The 20932-nt window shown below is 39.5% G+C and overlaps 2 protein-coding genes and 1 long non-coding RNA gene across 4 annotated transcripts; 2 read left to right on the top strand and 1 right to left on the bottom strand.

The window, feature by feature from the left end:
* Positions 1 to 271: 271 nt before the first annotated feature.
* LOC112287411 (uncharacterized) lies at positions 272 to 3461 on the top strand. Its single transcript, XM_024530356.3, has 8 exons — positions 272 to 752; positions 1267 to 1413; positions 1594 to 1691; positions 2013 to 2085; positions 2381 to 2441; positions 2580 to 2665; positions 2787 to 2876; positions 3048 to 3461. The coding sequence occupies exons 1-8, from the start codon at positions 567 to 569 to the stop codon at positions 3108 to 3110; spliced, it is 804 nt and encodes a 267-aa protein (XP_024386124.1). The 5' UTR covers positions 272 to 566; the 3' UTR covers positions 3111 to 3461.
* A 493-nt stretch (positions 3462 to 3954) lies between these two features.
* On the bottom strand, positions 3955 to 8087 carry LOC112287409 (uncharacterized). Of its 2 annotated transcripts, XM_090253662.1 has the most exons (3): positions 7345 to 7480; positions 5251 to 7039; positions 3955 to 4808 (listed from the first exon to the last, which is right to left on the bottom strand). In XM_090253662.1, the coding sequence occupies exons 2-3, from the start codon at positions 6676 to 6678 to the stop codon at positions 4689 to 4691; spliced, it is 1548 nt and encodes a 515-aa protein (XP_090109788.1). In that variant the 5' UTR covers positions 6679 to 7039; positions 7345 to 7480; the 3' UTR covers positions 3955 to 4688. The 2 variants fall into 2 exon arrangements, with proteins under 2 accessions (XP_090109788.1, XP_024386120.1); XM_024530352.3 differs by having other exon boundaries at positions 5251 to 8087.
* Positions 8088 to 10720: 2633 nt separating this feature from the next.
* On the top strand, positions 10721 to 12179 carry LOC112287928 (uncharacterized). Its single transcript, XR_012218403.1, has 3 exons — positions 10721 to 10764; positions 10960 to 11340; positions 11675 to 12179. It is a non-coding gene; the product is annotated as an uncharacterized LOC112287928 (long non-coding RNA).
* Positions 12180 to 20932: the final 8753 nt, after the last annotated feature.

Genomic DNA, 20932 nt, shown 5'->3' with positions numbered 1-20932 from the left:
CTCTGCAGCATGCAAGGACGGATTCTAGCGAACATTCACGAACTTTTACTCTGAGGAAATAGAAGGATAAGGTGTGTGCGTTCACACCGCGGGTGGTGGCCCATGAATAATACACTGGAACCCCTGGACTTAAAAATGTTATCACAAATCTACAACCGTAAAATCTTGTGCACTAGATTTATGCCACATCTATATCCCGCAGAATTGCAGGGGATGCGTTGTGCACCCGATAAAGATCATTTTACTTCAGCACTTCACTGTGTGTTGGATTTCGTTCTGCTGGTTGGGTCAATTGGGCTTCGTGGAAGTTGATTGCTCCCGGTAGAGTACTCTGTCCCGGTTGCGGAGTCACTGAGCCTGCGTGAGAGTCTTAGATTGTGGTTGTAGCGGGGCAGGTTGGGGGAGGGGGATTGACGATTATTATTTTTATTTTTTTCCCAGTTTGAGTTGAGGTTAAATGCAAGACGCATGGACCACACGGCCATATTCTAGGAGGTTGTAAGTTCACGTGTTCACGGTTCAAGGAGAGGAGCTACCACTTGAGGAATCGGAACAGCGACAGAAGCATGATAGCTGCAATGGACATCGCCAGCAGTTGCTGCTCTATGTCTCGTACCTCGGCCATAGCGCCGTCTTCTAGCCTCACGCAACAGCTTGCTCGTCATTCTTTTCGGACAAATCTGCGACTGCAGCAAGTGGGCACATGGCACGCACCTCAGCGAGGCCTTATACAAATCACCAACATTGGATGGGTAAGTTTCCCGAATAATTTCTCCTTTACAACACATTAAAGAGAGGACAGTTTTTTCTGCAACAACTCACAGTAGTGCTGACGTTCCACCATAGCTCTACCAAATGCCTCGAAGCACATGCGGATGCTAGGAATGCTTAGTGGCACCCATAGATTTCTACAATGTTGATGGACTGTCTTCGTGACTGAATCCTGGTCGTCAAGGCCAGGTCATTACCGCCCCACCAACTACTTCGCGGATAAGGTTATGTTAAGAATTAGAAGACGCATCTAGTGATTATCTGCGCTGTATAATTCATGTCCTCGTTGAACTTTTTAGAAATTGCAATTGAATTATGAAACAAGAACCAGTTGAGGCGCGTGTGTGCTTTACCAAAATCTGTTGTATCACAATCTTTCAACACTCCTCGTAATGGTATGAGTTCCAGAGCAGTAGTTGTGATTTAGAAAAATAGAAAATTAGAGGTAGTAGGTTTGAAAATGGATATCAAAGGCAAGCGGTCTTGGTTGTACAGGACCCTGAAGGAATACTAGGAGCTCCTGTTCCTCACCATATTGCTCGAAGGGAATTCGCCAAGAAAGTAGCCGAAGATGCGGAATACAAAGAAAAGGTTGAGAGGCAGTTGCAAGCGGAGAAGGAGGCTCGCAGGCTAGCTCGAGAGGTAACTTATTTTTACTTTCGCGTCATAAAATTGCTCGCCTCGTGCGTTTATCAGCCCTGACGTGCTGGGAATGATTTCATGCATTGAGTCATGTTGGTGTGGTGGGATTTTACGAAGCAAACCTAAAAAATTCTGTTAAGTAGAACAAATATCTGTTGAAACGGAGCCTTCTGATGGCAGGCAAGGGTAGTACCAGAATCACACAAGGATTTGTTAGAATATTTTCTCACAACTGAAGGACCGGAAATGGAGTACGAGGTTGCACGCTGTCGCACTCGGTATGTCAAATTTTCGCTGTTTGTAAATTCTATTGCTTGCATTGGATCATGCACTTTGATGTTCTCACAGTAGCAGACTGCTACAAGAGAACGTTTTAGTTGGTTTAATGAGAGAAAGAAGAATATTTAATATTCATGTTGGGTGGTTCATGACGCGAAGTGATGAACGTACTTGTAGAGGGAAGGGATATTTGCTTTACCTCTTATGAGCACATAAACGTATGTTGCAGCAGACTGACATTTTTAATCAGATGTTTACTGTGGGCTATTAGTGTTTGAGGTCCTATGATCTCAAACTACGGAGTTGGTGTATCTGTGTAGGTTGACACCAGAATTCTTCTCATTTTTGAAGTCGGAGATTGGGAGTTTAAGATTTGCTGTAAACAAGACAGTGGTATGGATAACACTCTTGCTCGATGACGTAGGCGGAATTTTCTTATCTGTTGATCCATTTCTCGAACAGAAACCTTTAATTTGCTCATGGAACTGTTCAATCTCCTTCTGTATTATACTACTATGCCTGGGCCTTTTGATAAGCGTTCATTAGATGGCTAGGGTTTGATATTTGTGAGCTCTAATTTGTGCACTCATAAAATCTGTCAACACGAACTTGAGGAAATTATCGTGGTTGGGTACAACTCTGGATTTGTAATTCCTAAGATGCTCCTATCCTTTTTACAATGGTACAGGAGGTGGAGGACAGAATTGGTGAGCTGGAGGTTCTGCAGAGTGTTTTGCAAGAAGGCGTCGGTACGTCGCTCCACCACATTTCCTTATTTTGTTACAAAGTACCACGAGGACACACAATGTGCTGGACAGAAATAAACTTGAAGTCAGTTATATGATGTTTTGATTCTGTTCTTGCTGTTGCTCGAATTGTGTTTGCAGAAGCGTATGACAAACTGGCAACTGATCTTACTGGAGCTAGGGAACGGTTGTCTCGCATACTCACCGCGAAGGACAAGCGCGCAACGGTATGTTCTACGACATAGACGGACTCCTTGCCTTAACTCACTTCCTCATTTAGTCTTTGGTCTAAAGCTTAAAATACGTGAATTTCTGATCTGATTTCTTCGGTATTCCTTGAACTTGCAGTTGCTGGAGATGGCAGGAGAGAATCAGTTAGACCGATCTCTTCTAGCCCTTTTGGATGAGAATATTGCCACAGCCTCAAAAGCAAATGAGGTATGGTTTCATTTTCTCAGACCAACTGATTTATTTTATACTTTTCTTTTCTTATTCTGCTCTTGAACGACAGTAGAATTAGACTCAAGATTTCAAAGTTTGAATTGCCAATTAAGTCTTGGTGTTGACATAGCATGTGTTTTTAGACTGAAAATGTGAAAACTATTGCAGGTTCAAGCCGCACAATTCATGGAAAAGATTCGTGGCGCTGTTGTGAAGTACATCACTATTTAGTTCTAGGATGATCCAGAAGCTGAGAATTGTATCCGCCCCAAACCAAAGAATTTTTTATTGAATGCAGGGGCGCAAGAGAGTGATCGATGTGTCGTGATAACTTTCAGTAATTTAGTGGGTGTGAAAGCAGAAGTTATAGCTAAGAGACGGGGTTGCTTGCATTTCTACTATTTGAGAAATTAGTTTTGCTAGAAACTTTTCAGGACCTCAGGTTGATTTTGAGGGGCTCCTACGTGATTATCATACTTTCCGGCTGTCCTGGGTTCAGTTGAACAGAATCCTCTTGAGGGAATATTTGTGAACCTTATGATGTCAAATTGCTACTTGCACAATGTGAGGTTTTCGCACGACTATGCTGCTGCAGTGGTGAAAATACCTCTTCACTAGTGAACATCGGATTTGGAGATGATTGAAGAATCCTTCATTCTGCTTAGTGCAAGGTTCTTGTTCTGGGCAGTAATATAATCTGAATTGTCAGAATTACGACTTGAGGATGTACAGCCTTTGTTATTTGCAGAGGAAGAAACTATTGCAACGCTCAAGTATTTCTGAATTACGATAATTGTCCACGATACCTTGAAGTGAGAGTTAAACAAGAAGGAAAGTGAAGATGAAATTGGCACAGGTTGTTAATTGGTAAAGAGTTGACAGACGATTGATCGTTAGAACGAGAAGTGGATTTAGATGTATATTGCCATAGTAAGCTGCATATGTTTCGCACTTTTGCCACACTGAAAAATAATAACCGTAACTGCACTCAGATCAAAACTACTCAATTTGTCAAGGTATTGTAGTTACCTCCAATGAGTGACTGCGACAACGATTATCTTCCATCACACATATATGCGATTTTGCAACTTTAATGTAATTGCCAATAATGCTGTACATAAGTGGTACTAGTGAAATCCTACTTGATTTGCATTTATTTGACTTCCTATCTGAAGATGGGTGCTCAATCCACCGCGACCTATATGGAGCTTACTTCAAATTGTACAACACTGTGTCCTCGTTGCAACAAAGGACGAAAATGACTTTTTAATATTTTCTCTCAAGTAAGACCACATGGCCATATGTGAGGGTCAGCAATGGAAAGATACGTCTTCGCAGATATCCATTGTTGTCTACTCTGCTCTTGCCTTCAAGTGTGCACCAAGAAATACAATCCTTTAAGGCACGCAGCTTCTTCAAAGCCAAATGCAGGATGTGACACAATATGATCGGTAATGTATGATACAAAAGAGCTGCTCCGGCCATCATTACTTCAGCCAGTAGTCTCGCAAGTTTCCTTCTCCCCGTGAAGTCCACCTTCTCATATTCCAAGTGGTATGTATGGTTCATCTGAGAAACAATGAAAAAACCGACAGCAATCCACTTGCTCTGGTCAGGCGCTGATAACTCAACACATTTCGAGCTGGGTTGCACGTTGGGTAGATTGATATCTTCGGCTTCCCATCTTTAGTCCTCAACAATGTGCTGGAAAACCTTACGGTGATAACCCGAGCAGATTGAAGGAGGATGGGAGTAACTTCGGGTAGCAGATGACGAAATTTTGTAGACAGCGTCGTCTACGTCTTAAACTCACCATACAGCATTGAAGCCCGTTTTCATGGTTTCAGTTACATCAGGAACACTCCACCCAGCTTTCTTCAATGAAGTAGAAAGCAGCTCCACTTCCCTAGCTAAAGTGACCAAAACTGCCTGCATGCGTTCGGAGCCACGTAAGTTAGATATCCCATAAGTTTAACAAGCCATAGGCTTCAGAACAGACGGTGTTTGCCGCTAATTAAACGTAGGGGAATCAGAGGTAAGCACAGGCTGCTAGTTCACAGAGACTAATCTAGTGGCCTTTCTCTCAGTGATCCGTTGAAGCATCGCCAGTAAACTTCCCACTAATAGAGGGCATCGAAGTCGAGTCATTTGTGCTCATCCTACGCAAGAACCTTACAAGTGAACAGCAGAAGGGACAACCATCAAGAGGAACCAATGACACATACCTGTCTAACCATGCAAAGCTAGGCTGGGAACCGGTTAGATACCACACACGAACTTAGAGCCCACCTAGCTATGCAAGAAGTCAACAGAAAGCTTCATTACAAGGCAGTATCTAGAGAGACAATCACAGGGAAATTAGTCTGCACACCTCTGCGTCCAATTGTTGATTCCAAAACTCGGGAGAAGCTTTGGGATCCATCATATCAGAAATATCGTTCTCTTCCCACCCGCCCTGCCGGAGCACCAGAGACATCTCTTCAAAATAGCCAGTCAACCACTTCGAAGACTTCACTGCTGTTCGTTCCATTCTGTCAACATTCACGATCGACGGACACGAGGGAGTAGTCACTTCTAAATTCGGGGTTGGAGGAAGAGTTCGGCATTCCTTGAGCGAGTCGTTTCTCTGTTTTTGATACTTATCCACGAGCTCACTCCAAAATTCTATCCTACGAGGGGATCGAGCAGCCCAAGGTGGGATTGCCATGGAAAGGTTTATCAAGGCCTTGGGAGGCAAAGACTTTTCTATGATCTGTCCGTAGCGAAGCAAATCCTCCTGGCATACGGAGGATCGTGGAGACTCAGTTTCTTGCGCCAAGTCGTCCACAGTGCTAGAGGCCTTTAGACAATTCGCCCTCTGTGATCTGGACCGCCCAAACCTAGAAAAGAGACTTCCCTTCTTCCGCGGGCTACCGAGATTCTCTGCATTCTTTGCAAGGACGTCCAAATTGCGACCCCATGTCTCTCTCTGGCCCTCCGCGCTCCCAGACCCTGACAAGTCCGACAGATCTGTTACACACGAAGAACTAGAGGTGCGATGTGTGGAATCAATATCGGCAGTGTATTGCTCCGCTCGCCGCAGCTCTCCGCTCCCACTGATACTGCTTCGACCACTTGTCATGCTACCCTGCCACTCATCCAATTCGAACGGAGGCTCACCGTCATGGGCACGGAAAGCCTCCCGCTCGAAAAAGTCTGCTACATCGTATCCGCAATACACAACATTATTCTGGTACACTAAGAAAACAGGGTTGCCTGCGTCGTTTGGCGCAGACGAAATGTAACAGTGACCATGCATGGGCACAAGAAGTGGTGCTTTGCGTAGAGCAGACCGTGCTATTCGGACTGCATGATCAATTTCCAGAGGCCGCGGACCCCATGGTTTCCACCAGAATCTAGAATGTGCAACTTCGTGCAACAGCCGAAGTATGGGAAGATTAATGCGCATGCGAAGCTGCTGCACATTTCCTGTCCGCCAGTTCGGGAACCCTGATCCTGTAGGTAAACCTTCTTGAAGTATACCTTTTAGATCGGGAGGGAAAGTGAAGCCATAGGTGGCTTCGATTTTTTCGAACTCTTCGTCGGAGAGGCCTTCAGCGATAGGAACTTCACATTTCTTTAAGTGATCAATCACACTACGGGCATAAGCAGAAAAGGAAAAAAAAACACGCCGCGTTCCAGGAGTGGAAGGACCTGCACTAGCACGGGCAGAGAGGCGCTTAAGACCTGCGAGCTGGGCTTGGTGATGTGTGAGGGTTTCCTTCAAAGCCTCCACTGGTCTGTGCTCCAAATCCAACATTGCTGCGAGACTAGCTCTTGTGATCACCAAACTATAGGCAGATGTTCTGTCCACCCAGAAGACGAGGGCTTGTACTAGAGGTCTCCGAAACTTTTCCGAAAATTTCACAGCAGGAGGATACTGTAGAAATCTCCAACCCAATCCAGGCAATTAAGGCTTCCTTCACCACGGTCCGCTTCCACTATCGCTATACATTCCCTTTAGTTTCGTTTCACAAACAATCTAAGGAACATATATTGCCAAGTTTCAGAAACCTCTACTCCGCCGTTGTACGAATGATCCACCCTGCATTCAAGCAAACTCGACACCTTTGTTTGTTGGGCAGGTTTCACTGGAACTGATTCGCTCTCATTCAAGTTGCCTAATTCCACAAATCAAGTAACATTGATCTCAAATGCTGCACCGTTTTTATCATTGTAATGCACGTCGAGGAAACGACGAGACTTGGGGAGGCCGACGATCACGAGAGTCGGACTCCCATGTAGGCAACAAGTAAGGTGGTAATAATACAGTGTCCAAGGAAGTGCATTACACGACAAGCCGATGCATACAAACCACTGCATATATCTAGGACACACAATGATCAGGTCGCATGTGCTCCGACAAAGCGCCCAGAGGAGGAAATAATAACAATAAAATAAAATAAAATAATGGTCCTCATCTTACTGTTGTAGAACAGTATCAAGTCCAAACCTCCGACAGCAGTTGCTCTCCAAGAATCGTAGAAAGCCGTAATCCCGACAAGGCAAATGCCATATCAGATCAGCGGACATGGTTCCCCCATCACCCACTGAGACTCCAGGGCAAAGATATCAATAATGGAACACAAAACCAATACGGGTCATTGTCGACACCACACAATTCACTCAGTCATATCAGCGGTCGCGAGAAGCGCATCACTGGAAAACTACACGTGACATCCAAAAACTATCCGCACTGCAATGTCAAAGCGACCAGCTAAACCACAGATGTGAGATTTACAACGACGACAGCAATGGCATCTAAGGGAGTAACGCGGCATTCACACATCCCAGAAGGCCTTGAAACCTAGCTACTCCCGCTCCAGTTCTCGAATCACCACAACAACGTCCACATCTCTATGGTGCACCCGCACACTCGAAACCAGTATACCAAGACACACACGCAAACTCTCTCTCTCTCTCTCTCATCCTCCGCAGGCCAGAATCACCAAACGTGCCGCATTGCAAACCGCGTCCTAAGAACTCGCTCAAAAAATCGACACACACACAGCTTCATCACCCAACTCAGCGAAATGGTTTTATAAGCACAAACAGTTACACCGATAAGGAGATAGGAAAATGGCAGAGGTCTGCATGAAACCATTGCCGTGCCAGCCACAAGGGAAAAACTAGTCATTCAACGGACAGATAATTGCGCCCTTCATGACGACGGCCTGTAGCTATGGCGGTAAGTCCGATATCTCTTCAATGATTCTCGACAACGCTCGGTCGCTCCCAACGATCGTAGAAAGTGAGACGAAGTGGGGAACTTGATGAGAACATCTTAGGGAACGACAGATTCACCCCGTTCCCAGTGCCACTGACGCCGGCTCCACACAAGCCGAGGATGTGCTCCAAATGCTCCCGAGCCCGTCATTAAAACCAAATGTCGCGCGTCGGGATCGTTCCCACCCTCCCAGCCACAAGCCACGCTCCCCTCCCGATCGCATGCAATCTCAGTCGTCCGCCCTCATCTCCTTCCCCCTCAGAAGCATATTCCGGAATCTGACTCGTCCTCAGGGGAGATCCGTACCCTGTATCATACCCTGACCCGCTCAAATATTGCGTTTATGCCTCGTGTGTGAATTGAGGCCCGGTGAGACCAGGCCGCAAATCACGCCCGGGAATAAGAATTATTGACACCCGTCCATGAGGTGCGGGATGCTCTGCCGCACACTTCCAGAGCCTTATTCGATGCATCAATTAGGGCTTTTAGGGCTATGGATCCAATCAAGCCCCAAGTCTTTTTGATGTTGCCTCCTTTGGGTTGTGTTTCTGTTTGTTTTTTGTGTGGGGCGATGATACCAAGACGTAGTCACAATTGATGAGCTCGATGGGCTTAATTATGATCTCGTCACTAACCAACCACTTTCATTCTGGATTCGTGGTGCCTTCTCAACTTTGGTGTTGTGTGTTTTTTGTGCTTACTTTAAATGGCCCGTTTTGTAGGTTTTTCTGGGGGGAAAAGGCTACGATGTGGTTGTTCAATTGGATTTTTCTCCATCTTCTTGAAGGTTCCAGCAGCGTTGAGTGGGACCCCATAACTCGCAGTTCAACTCTGTTTTTTTCTCTTCCCAAACTCTACGCGTTAGGTTTTTTATTTTTTATTTTTATTATAAATATATTATTTTGGTTATTGATTCACGTCGAACTTTGAGATGTGTTTTAAAGTTTCATGATTCAGTTTCTGATATCTAGCAAGAGAGGTTAGTCACAGCGTAGATTAGAACAATGTAGCTTATTAGAAAAATCTGGCAGAAGAGCAGTACTCCGGCAGAATAAGTACACGGTTTTCCACTCAGTGGGGACCTGCTCCCGAAATTCAAATGCAGCTCCTCATCTTCTCGGGATTGTTCATGTGTTCTCACAAATCACGAACTGGTCTTGTCCATCCAATAATAACACCATTAGACGAGGTTGCAGAGAAAAGAAACCTCGTTCACATTTACTTCCTTTTTACAGCCGAGAATTTGGATCCCGTGCTCTTTTCCTTATAGACTCCAGTACCCACCAATCATAATGAACCAAAGCAATTACTTATCCACAATTCTTTTCTTTTTCCTAGTGAGATGTTCACTCGGTTTTCCAGCACCATGATGCTCTGACTCCATTTATCCACCTTGTGTGTAAAGTACGATTTCATTTACAATTCACAGATAATCCATAAATTTGGGTAGGAGTTACGCCATCAACTGCAGAATTAATGCTGACTGTTTAAAAACTAATAGAGCGTAATAACTGTTGAGAGATTTAAAAAGAACCGTGTGTGTGTGTGGGTTTTTATATATATCTATATATATATTCCTCATGAAGGCTCTCTGGAACTGTACTTTTTTAGTTGGATTGGAGTCATCTGCTTAGTTGTAACCTTGCTTGATCACGTAAATATAAGATAAGCAAGTGTAAGTAAATTCGTGTGTCGTGAAATAATAGCTTTGGCAGGTGAGGGCGTTGCAGCAGCCATAGTTCAAAGTGATCAAAGCATACTAACACCTACAAGAGTCTTCAGTGTTATTATTAATTTTTATATCTATACATTTGAATCGTTATTTTTTTCTTTTGAAACAGTTGTGATAAACCTTGTACCAGAATCCATTAGGTATGGTTCCAAGTTCCTAATTGGGATATGAGCTACCAATTTTTTTAGTGATATTCTGCATTGAAAAGAATACAACTTGCCACCCCCCTTGTTGTTTACTGTTGTTTTGAAACACAACTGTGTCTATTTGAAATGGCAACATTTACCACTTAATTGATGAACCTTGGAATTCAATGTGTGGACTGAGCATGAGCTACTCTGTTCACATGGGTTGGGTATTGATTAAAATTATATAACAACCATTGAACACAGTAACATTTAAATGGTGTGGAGAATTTGGTTCAAAATAAAAAAAAAGTCAGGTATTTGACTTAGGATTCACATATATATATATATATATATATATATATACACATTCATGGCATCAAGGGGTACTAATAAATGACTGTAGAGGGCAAATCAAGGCTGAAATTTCATTCCAATGTCAGAAATAGATTTCTTGTACTTTGGAACTGGTGCTTTGTAATCTTTTTAACTGACTTTGAGTATCTAGACTATGAAATTGGGTAAAATCCTTACTTATTAGATTAGGTTGTGGATGCATTGTGTGGATTAACACTGTGATGAAAATGTGATGACAACCACACAACATAGAATCCGCTTTCAAAGATTGAAAAAATCTTGGATGGGCAACGTAGTAACTGGTTCTAGACTTGGAGTGAAAATTTTGGGGCATATTAGAACATCAGACAGCAATATAATTGTACACACCAGTTAGGGAATCGAAAGTGTGGACTCGGGGATTACGTCTGTACCGTAGCTTTCCTCAATAAGCACTAACTTTGGAGTATTAGTACTTGGGACGTTTGTACACAGTATCGTTCCTAAATTAAGCAACATGTTTCTCCCGTTTGTGTCAAAAAATTTAAGATAAAACATGTGGACTAAAATGGTAGGTTTACTGATCAGAAAACAAAATGAAACCGTGCATAATGTACGCAGAATTTAAGGGTCATTAAATAATGGCGAAAACCCATCCGCCAATTGGAATTTACCCACCGTGGCGCATTTTTTCGGACCAACGGTTTTGAAAGCAAGAATCATTCCACTGCCGTTTGTTGCAGAGAAACATTCAAAGAGTCTGAAGCCACACTCCCGCCGTTCAAATCCACCACCTAACTTACAAAAATCAGCTAATTTGCACCCGCATCGAGAGACGAAACCTCTGATGCTTCTGCAAGTGGAATCCTAATGCGGGAAACTGGGCGTAGTGCCCACATCCTGCAGCGGCATTGATGAGTCATGATAGTTAGCGAACTGGAGAAAGATTCAGATGGAGAATGGTGCAGAGCGAGGAATTGATGTAGGTGCTTTTGTCTCCAGGTGACCAGTGCCTGCCCCGCTCAGTCGTCTCTTTTTGTCAACTGGCACCACCACAACCCTAATTTTGAAGGCAGCGGCCGACTCTCTCTCTCTTTCGCCGTGTTTATTATTGCAACTTTTCACATGAATTCCTGGAAATTGTTCAAAGACAACCCTTCGAAATAAGCTGGTGGAATTCCTGTCCCATGTTCAGAAACTGGAGAGCAAGAGGATGAATTTGGAGCTCCTGGTGGGACATTTTGGAATTTATTGCTGTCAGTGTCTCCGAAATGGGGCTGATGTAAATGTGGAGACGCAGATTATTTCTAATCTGTGTTGTGGGTGTGTGCTGTAGAAAACAAGTTCATTTTCGTGTTGGGATCCTTCACAGCGTTGAGTTAGCGTGCAATTGATTCGACATCCCATCCGAGGACTACCCACTTTCCTCTTCTACGTCTTCGTCTTCTTCGCATCTGGCTCTGTTTTCGTGGTGCCGTGGAATGCGTGTTGTTAAAGAGGAATGGTCTTTTTAAGATGAAAGTTTCCATTGGATGGTGCAAGATAGACACACAATCTGCATTTCTATTAGAGCCATTTCAGACGAGAATAGAGAGTAAAAAGAAAGCGGTTCAAAAGAAGTAAGGAATGAAACATGCAAAACCAAATAGATGAGGGGGGATGTTTATTTCTCTATCAAGTTAAAATTCCATCAAAACGATGTGAATGACTGTTTTTCTTTGTTTCTTTGTCGTGAAGAGGAAACTCGTCCCATTGTTTTGATGAAAATCAATTAATATTTCATATTGAAGATGCAGAAAACAGCCGCTTTTATCTCGTGTAAATTCTAAAGTGTGCTTTAATTGATAGAAATAGTTGTGTACAAAATTTTCCAATGAGAAAAACCTTGTTATGCCATTAATTTCTATCTTCTTTGTTTATCATAATTCTAAACTTATTGCACCAAAGCTGGTATTATGCAAATGGCTTAACGTTAGCTGGGGTTTAAGATATGCATCACAGCCTAAATCAAGCACTCAAAGACTGCATTTCTTACCGGAAATAAGTTATCTAAATGTTTGAAACAATTCTAAATCGCCATTCCATCAAACAGTTAAATTGATACTTGAAGACAAACAACCATAAAGATCCCCACCAAAACGACTTACTATATGCAAGTTACCTCTTCCAGTATAGGATTCCTTTACATCACTCCACACACACGCACACACACACACACACACATATATATATATATATATATATATATAGATAGTTTGCGAAGTTTCATAGAAGCCAAAACATTGTTATCTTTGTAACTATCATGCAAAAATAATTCGTGCCACATATGCAGCTATGGTCTATCCAGTGGCGTGGTTGTTGGGGTTTGCAGTGTGAATGTAACTTTATTTAGAGCATCAGGGAGTCTACCCCCCTTCCTCCAACTGGATATTGCAGGAACTGCCAGGTAGGATCATTTACAGTCCTACGTGTCGCTGTTCTACGTGTCACAATGTCTGGGTTCAGCTCTCTTCCTCGGACACCTTCGAAACCCTTCCATAAAAGCTTTGTTTAGCTTTGGCTCTACATGAAATCAAAGTTGATATTACACTAACTGTACTGTAAAAGAAGAGAAAAAGAAAAGAAAAGAACGGATTTTCACTTAATTTAGTTTAAAAGAAGTGTTTTTAGGGTTCAGAGATACTCAAACAGAAAATTAGAAAAAGAAATCTCAAGTTTTATTTTCAAATATTCGTAGTGAAAAATGGAATTAAAAATACATACATACATACATACATACATACATACATACATATATTGAGATTGGTAAGTTGCAAATCTGCTAGTTTTATATCAGATTTGTGATTCATTATGATATGAATCAATGTTCATATCGTTGTATTATGTAACTACACAGTAATTGATGATAAATTACTATAAAGCGTTGCGCATGTATTCAAAGAATTACAAGATTGATTTATTAATGGTTGTTGAAAGCCAAAAAATAATTCAATACTTTTTCCTGAGGCCAGGAAAACGCACCCTGTTTCAGCATAGTGTCTTCAACCAAACTCAGTCAAAAGACACACACAAACAATCAAAATCCATGCTTAGAAAGAATGTTCATATATAATTCCAACACGTATATTGATTATTGTGCGAACGTATAAAAGATGTATGAAAACAGTAATAACAAAGTAACAACATGAACAACAACAACAAATGGTGAAAAAGCAAGCTTTACACTGTGTGTCTGTGTGTCTGTCAATGCGTGTCTGCCTGACTCTCTCGGTGAGTGTTTGTCTCTCTCTGCGCGCTCTGTGTGTCTGTGTTTGTATGAGTGTGTTTGTCTGTCTAATCAGGTATTTTCATGTGGTTTGGACTCATCCCAATACGGAGCCACATGGCGACGACTTGCAGCGCGGGACCACGGCTAGCGAGAGAGCACAAAAACAAGCGCCTGGAGGGGATGGTGTTGGCGTAGGAGTTTCAGAGCACACCAGGATGTTGCCAGGTGCACTGGGGACCCGTGATGTCGCCCATAACCCAACGACCTGAAAGCTGCGAAGTCACACCGCGGAACGGGTCTTGCAGGGGCAGCTTTTGGAGGAGGTGGAGGTGGAAGTGGCAGCCGCAGCAGCCCACCAGCCAGTCCCGCACCACCCCCACCCGCCGTGCTCAGCTGCTTACCTGGCGCTGCATGTTCCTTGAGGTGGCGGTAACCTTGTGGGAGGGCATAGTGTGGGTGTGTGTGTGTCACCCTCAGCTGGCGCCGTCTTCGCTACTCCCAGAAATGGAAACAACGCGCTCCTCGGTGGAACCGCTCTTGCAGCGACCCATTGTCCGCCTGCCGTCTCCGTGTGGATAGTGTGTGCCGTTTGTGGGATTCTCTCCACCTGGATCTGCTCCACGGAGTCGCGGTTAATCCTTGGTCAACGTCGTCTGCATCGTTTTCCTTTTTTACTTCTGAGATTCCATTCACGTCTCAGTCGTCACATTCCCAGTCCGTTTCGCTTTCATATCGTTTAATGTCTGCAAATTTGACCGTGAGTCCAGACTGAAGTTTACATCTAGACTGGATAGTCAAGTCAAGCCAAGTGTCATTCACACACACACATATACATATAGGTTGATATTTCTTCCAACGAAATGTACCCACAGAGCGTGGGATATGTCTTTCTTTTTACTCAAGGATTCGTTTACGATGGAGGCAATTATGTTCTGCCCAGAAGTGTGCAAAATTAACGTTGTTTTCATGGTATACACACACACACACACACATATATATATATATACACTTTTTCTTTTAATATAGTAATGATCATTTACATGTAAAGTGATCATCTAATGTTGATTTGGTGTCTGCAGTGGTCTAATAAGGGAATCCATTTCGACCTTTTTACTTTTTACTACACTTGCAAATTATAATCACTGAGAGGTTTACTTGAGGTTTCAAGCAATTGTTTTACTTACCCATCAATTTAATGTTAAACAACACATGAATTCAGATGCTGCCACTTTAAACTATACTGAATTTGTGCATTTTATGAAATTAATTTATTGCACAAGTTGAGAAATAAAAATGAAAATGAAGATAATGTTTATTTAAAATATTGTGCAAGCTATTAATTTTTCCTGACATGAAATGATAATGCACAAATTAATATATCCTCTACAATTGAATGGTTAACAATTTTGTTTTGTAAAAAGTCTTTAAAAGGTGACAATACCCACATTTTGTTGTGGTTTCTTATGTATAATCCAGAATTTTGAACAGACATGTTTGGTCATTTGGTTTTACTGATTTGTCCTAGTGTGTTGTTTTTATTATTGATTGTTTTGATATGCTAAAGTTTCCTAAAACAATATTATTTTCTGTTTTAGATCCAAACCCAGCTATTTATATAAAATCTCAATAATGTAACCTAAATAATGTAAATAAATAATCTCAATGATAACCTAAATCTGTAAACAATTAACTCTCAATCATTTAATATTTTTTACACATGCATACACACATACATACAAAAGGAACCAATTTCTGGTTGATAGTTTAAATAAATGCACAACTTCCTTAAGATTTTTTTCCCACAATCACCAATTTTATTTATTTACTTATTCTTCATTGATCAAGTAATTAAATGAAGTATCATGTCTTCTTTTGCCCAATGTCAAGTTTTCACATTATTAAATGTCAATAACCCCAAAGACAATGCAGGAAGGAGATTTTTTAATTAATTAATTAATTAGTTAATTAATTATAGTACATAAGAAGCAGGACCAATTATTAATTAATTAATTAATATATCCACTTTCTCATAAATCTTATTCTTTACATTACAGACCAGCGTAGATGCATTTGAACACACCACACCTTTTCAACAATTGAAAACTAAAATTCCTTGACTTGTTCTAAACCACGTGTGTATTTAGATAATTGTGCCCTCTTCTTTTTTTTTACGACAAAACCCTTAGAAGATTAAAAAAAAAGGAAATGGTGGTCTCTAATCAAACAACGTGGTGCTTGAGCCCTTTGTTTTTGCCGAAGTATGGTTTTTATTCTATCCACATGAAAGAATATCATATAAGAATGTTCTGTTACCCTTTTGTTGTAAAGTTCTTGTGCCCTATTGACTTTTCTACCGACACGCCTCCCGGTTCCGCACTGATCGAGCTCGTCATCGACTTTTAGTTCGGCACTCCAAATCTGTCGGTAATCCGCCGTGCGAAACGAGTTTCCGTGGAGCTGATCTGTGGGTCTGTGCTAGCGCAGAGCGCGGTGGGAGTCGACGTAGTTCGTGGACCCTGGTTGTCGGCGCACCGCCAGTACGTGCTTCTCACGTCGCAAGTGCAGAACGGAGCTAGTAACTTACATGATGACACCTTCATCGCGTGTCAGGAGGAGCACGTTGGAAGGAATAGAAGGATGAGGAGGATTAATGCAAGAACCATGGTCATGCTTTCAAAGTCTCGGCGAAACCAGACCAAGTGTCAATGCGCCTGGATTCTTCGAAAAGGGACGTGTGGAAAGTGAGATTGTTGCGCTGGGTTCGAGAAAAACTTGTGAAGCAGAGGGGTTCATTTATCGCAGTGGCCATCCAGTGGAAACGAAAGGCCAGCTTGGGCAAACCCTATTTTACCATCTTCGTCGGAAGAAAAAGAAATTTGCTGTGTTTGTGACTTTCTAGGAGAGGTTCGAGAAAAATGTGACGGTGTCGGTGGGTTCTAATCAATCTTCATACGAGGGGTTGGTGGCTTAACACATGGACATCATGTGTGAAGATGGAAGCATTTTAATGTCATGATTAGAAATTTGTTGAAAAAACATCCTTGTTAGCATAAAGTTTATTTACTTATTTTAAGTATTTTTTTTGAGAATTGTTGATCCTACATTCCCGATTGATATTGCAATGCACAACATGACCTCTCTTCCTTCTAGACAACTAGCTAATAATATGTCTATTTATTTTGTACATCTCTCTCTTTCTTTTGCTTTAGAAAATAAATTAGCTAATATTCTCTACTTGGCTACCAATCGCAACTCAACTATTATTTTGGACTCCTTCCGTATGTGAGTTGCCTATCCTAAAACTACTAGGATAACTACAAACATTATGCCCAACTTGACCACATCTCTTATATTTTCTTTACTTAATCTCACAAATCTCTATAACTTCAAACAATAAAGAATCTTGTTGCATAAATGATGTTTGTATACAATTTAAAGCTCTAAGAGTACATCTTCTTGGCTATTTAGGAATTGGATTCTTTGGAGTACTAAAGCGTTGCAATGCCAATTAGATTAGTGTTTCTTGTGTTGCAATCTATTAATTTGGATCCAAATTAGAATAGGTATCAATAAGCAATGTGAGAATCAAAAAGATTATAAGGACTCCATTTGTCAAATAAAGATGAATAATTGGTAGAAGAGGCATAAGATTAAGATGTCATTAAAGATGGAAGTTGTGAATGTGTAATATACCATCTCTTACTAGACACATGTGCATTATATGTTAGCAAGGCATTCCAAATGAGACAATAAAATGTCCAAAATATGTCTTTTCTAGTCTTCTTGGACTATAAGGCATGGACCTTCAATAATGTAAAATGCAATACCTTCTTCTCTACTAGACCATAAAATTGCTTGCCAATATTGAGCCCAAATCAAGTATTTTCATTTCCAATATTTGTTCTCAATTTTCTTTCTTGGTAATTAAGGCACATAATAATCTAATCATAAATATTGTAAAAATCAAGTGTCAATACTTGAAACTATTGTTTTAATGCCAAGTGATTGCTTTGTACTAGAAAAATTTTGATATTGCCAAAGTAGAGATGTAACAAAGACTAGGATGTAATAAGGTGCTCTTTCAAAGATAATTATGTTGCAAAAATTTAAGTTACAACAATCAAGTGATCAACCTCATGATTTATCCTGAATCTTTTCTAATTATTGTTATAGACTTTATTATACAACTCCATATAATTTGGTTCCATTCTTACAAGAAAATAGCATATTTTCCATGTGAAAAGTTGTATTTATAATGTGCCAAAATGTTCTTGTTGATATGCCATATATATAGTAGGTTTATAAATGAGAAAAAGATAATTTGCAATATGGACATGAGTAGAAGTTTGTATTTAGTTACAAAATTTTTCAATAAAGTTCTATTAGTAATTTTTTTGTTGTTTTTCTTCAAGATCCAAGATGTAATTTGCTTCTACTTCTTCTTTTCAAAAAATAAAAAGAAAAAAATAATAGAGAATTTAGTGATGTCATGCCTATGACATGCATCAAAGGTATACAAAATCTATTGGTCTTATAGGTGCAATCTAATAGGAAGAGATAAAGATATTTATAAGTTAGATAAATTAAAGATAGATTCACAAAAAAAAATATGTTAAGGAATTTTTTTTGGAGCCATTAATATAATCAAACTGATAGTTAAAGGCTTATATTGTATTAAATAGTATATCAATGGGAGTATGACCTTATAATCTTTCATATTGCATAGCTGCATCTTCATTATATATGTTTGTTGAAAGAAAAAGATTCAAATGTACTTCTTAAGTATTCTAAAACACTAAAAATATCCCTTCATTTTTTGTAATAAAAAATATATTTCTTACATTATATATGAACAAATATTATTAAAAATGATTCTTACATAATATATTAAAAGATATCACTACCAATTCTATTCAATGATTATGCTAACAAATACTATTGAAGGTCAAATTCCTGATCAAATATCATCTTTTGTGTTGTACTAGCTCCAAATCAATACTCTACATAAATATGGATTTGGTTGTTCATTTGCACAAATATAAATATTAAATAAATATGTGTCAAAACATATCAAAATATTTTTAGCAGATCTTTATGGATAGTAATAGAATGATGATATGATATCACGGACATACATAAGTATTCTAGTAAATATCTATATGATTAGGTAGGAATAGGTAAAAGTAGATAAAAATAGATTAATTTCATAAGACCTTTTAGCCAAGCTCCCTAGAAGCTACATGGACATTGCTTTGACTTTACATGTATTTGTAGTTGATTGATAGGTTAGAAACTTGGTCAACAAGTTAATCACATATTAGTAGCTTACGGAATAAGCTAATTATGTGGCACACATATAGAAAACTTACCTTGCAAGTTAAGATATATGTCTTGCAAAGTCAACACGTTTTGGAGGTGCTATATGACATCGCCATGTAGCTCCTAGTTAAGATTATATATAGAGGCAAGAAGGCAAGAGTGAAGTCTTCTTCACTCTTGTCAATACCTTTCTAGTCTTTAGTCTTATTTCAAGACTTTCTAGTCTTTTTGTTTTTGGCAATAGCCATTCTAATTCAATATTATATCAACTTTGAATGATTTTTTAGTTCCTTTCAATTATACAAGAGTGTGTTGAGGATTTTTTTTTTTTTTTTTTTTTTTTTTTTTGAGATTCATGTCTTTGACATTTGGCAAGAGTCTTAACATACTTTTTTTTGTCTTGTTTTAGAAGTGAATAGATTATTCGACTTCTATTATTGTATTTTGAAGGTTACGGACTACTCACTTTTAAACAAAAAAAATCTTATTTTCTAACATTGATCTTTTCCTTAAAGAGAGTGGATTACCCTTCTTTGTGGAAATTTTTATTAAAGGTTGCGGATTACCCTCTTTTAAATTAACTTTTTGAATTTATTTGAATTTTCTATAAAAAGAAAGATTACCAATATTTCTCTTAGCAGAAGTGAAAATAGGTTCGCAACTATTGCACATCTTCATGAACTTGTCAATTCTCTAAGAGTAGAAATTTCATGTATTTCCAACATGAATTATGGAGGTACTATGCCTATGACTATAGAAAAAATTCGAAGTTTGCAGCAAGAAATTGTACAATTGAAGGAAGTAAGTAGATCGATCTCACAACCATATGCAGTGAGTTTTGCTTCTATAAATATGATGAGGACAAGGATTAGTATTCTTGAAAAATTTAATAGAACTAGATCAAAATTTTGAGATTTTTGCAACAAGACAAGCTTTATCTAAGATTGCATCTTTTCCAATATTTCCATGGATTTATCTAAGTCAAATTTATAGGTGCACTTCTATCAAGAAGTGTTCTCTCTTGATTTGCATATTTAATGGAAAAAGATTTATAACTTCTTTATAATTTGAATTCATTTCTGGAAGTATTTATGACAATATTTGGAGAAAGTAATCAAAAAAGAGTAGCAAAGACCAAGCTTTTATCTTTATGACAAGAATCACAATCAGCCATCATATCAGCTGTTGAATTCCAAAACCTTGCTTGTGACGTGGACTAGAATTTCAAAGTTGTTATCAATCAATTTTGATACGGGTTGAAAGATAATGTCAAAGACTTATTATTGATAATACAAAAATAAAATCTTTGGAATAATTTATTGCTTAAGCCATTACATGTCATAATTAATTATTTAAAAGACGTCAAGAACAAAGATATGACTGGAGTGGAAGAAATCAAATAATGATGGTAGCTCTTAAGTTTTCAGAAACTTATTTATCAATACCAGAACCAATGTAAATTGATACGATACATTTTAAATCCCTCACAAAGCAGGAAAAGAGTTGACAATGTTAAGAAGGCTTATGCTTATATTTTAGATAAACTAAACATACTGCTCAACATTTTCTTAAGAAATAACGCAATTACAAAATAAAAGCATGATTGCCAAAGAAGACAATGTCTTGAAAAATGAGTTGCTTTAGCTACAATAGGGACCATGCAGCTGGAATAATGTGCAACATCTAGTGGAGGTCCTATTCTCTCTTCTGATCCTTCATCTTGTTTTATAATAAAAGTCTATTTAGGACTGAAAAATAACAAAGTATTAGCCTTCTTGGATTCAAGAGCCTCAGCTTGTTTTATAGATGAAGACTTTGTCAAAATACAAGATATATCTTTAATTAAGAAAATCAAACTTGTGCATGTAGAAGTAATAGATGGACGTTCATTATCTTCTAAGGATATTACACATGAAACTATTCTTATAGAAGTAGCAACTAGTGGTAACAATAGTTTGGTAATATTCAATATAATTAAGTCTTCTTCTAATCCAATCATTTTAGAAT

This window comes from Physcomitrium patens, chromosome 10, assembly GCF_059467195.1.
Source record: "Physcomitrium patens ecotype Gransden chromosome 10, ASM5946719v1, whole genome shotgun sequence".
NCBI lineage: Eukaryota > Viridiplantae > Streptophyta > Bryopsida > Funariales > Funariaceae > Physcomitrium > Physcomitrium patens.
The sequence above is the reverse complement of the archived record's forward strand: the minus strand, read 5'-3'. Positions and strand labels throughout refer to the sequence as shown.

Excerpts from the sequence above, each read along its gene's own strand:
- LOC112287411 (XM_024530356.3), top strand. The coding sequence starts at position 567 with ATGATAGCTGCAATGGACATCGCCAGCAGTTGCTGCTCTATGTCTCGT. Across the intron at positions 1,692-2,012 it reads GTTGCACGCTGTCGCACTCG|GTTGACACCAGAATTCTTCT; the intron begins GTATGTCAAATT and ends GTATCTGTGTAG. Across the intron at positions 2,877-3,047 it reads CAGCCTCAAAAGCAAATGAG|GTTCAAGCCGCACAATTCAT; the intron begins GTATGGTTTCAT and ends AAACTATTGCAG.
- LOC112287409 (XM_024530352.3), bottom strand. The coding sequence starts at position 6,678 with ATGTTGGATTTGGAGCACAGACCAGTGGAGGCTTTGAAGGAAACCCTC. Across the intron at positions 4,809-5,250 it reads ATCAACAATTGGACGCAGAG|GCAGTTTTGGTCACTTTAGC; the intron begins GTGTGCAGACTA and ends GAACGCATGCAG.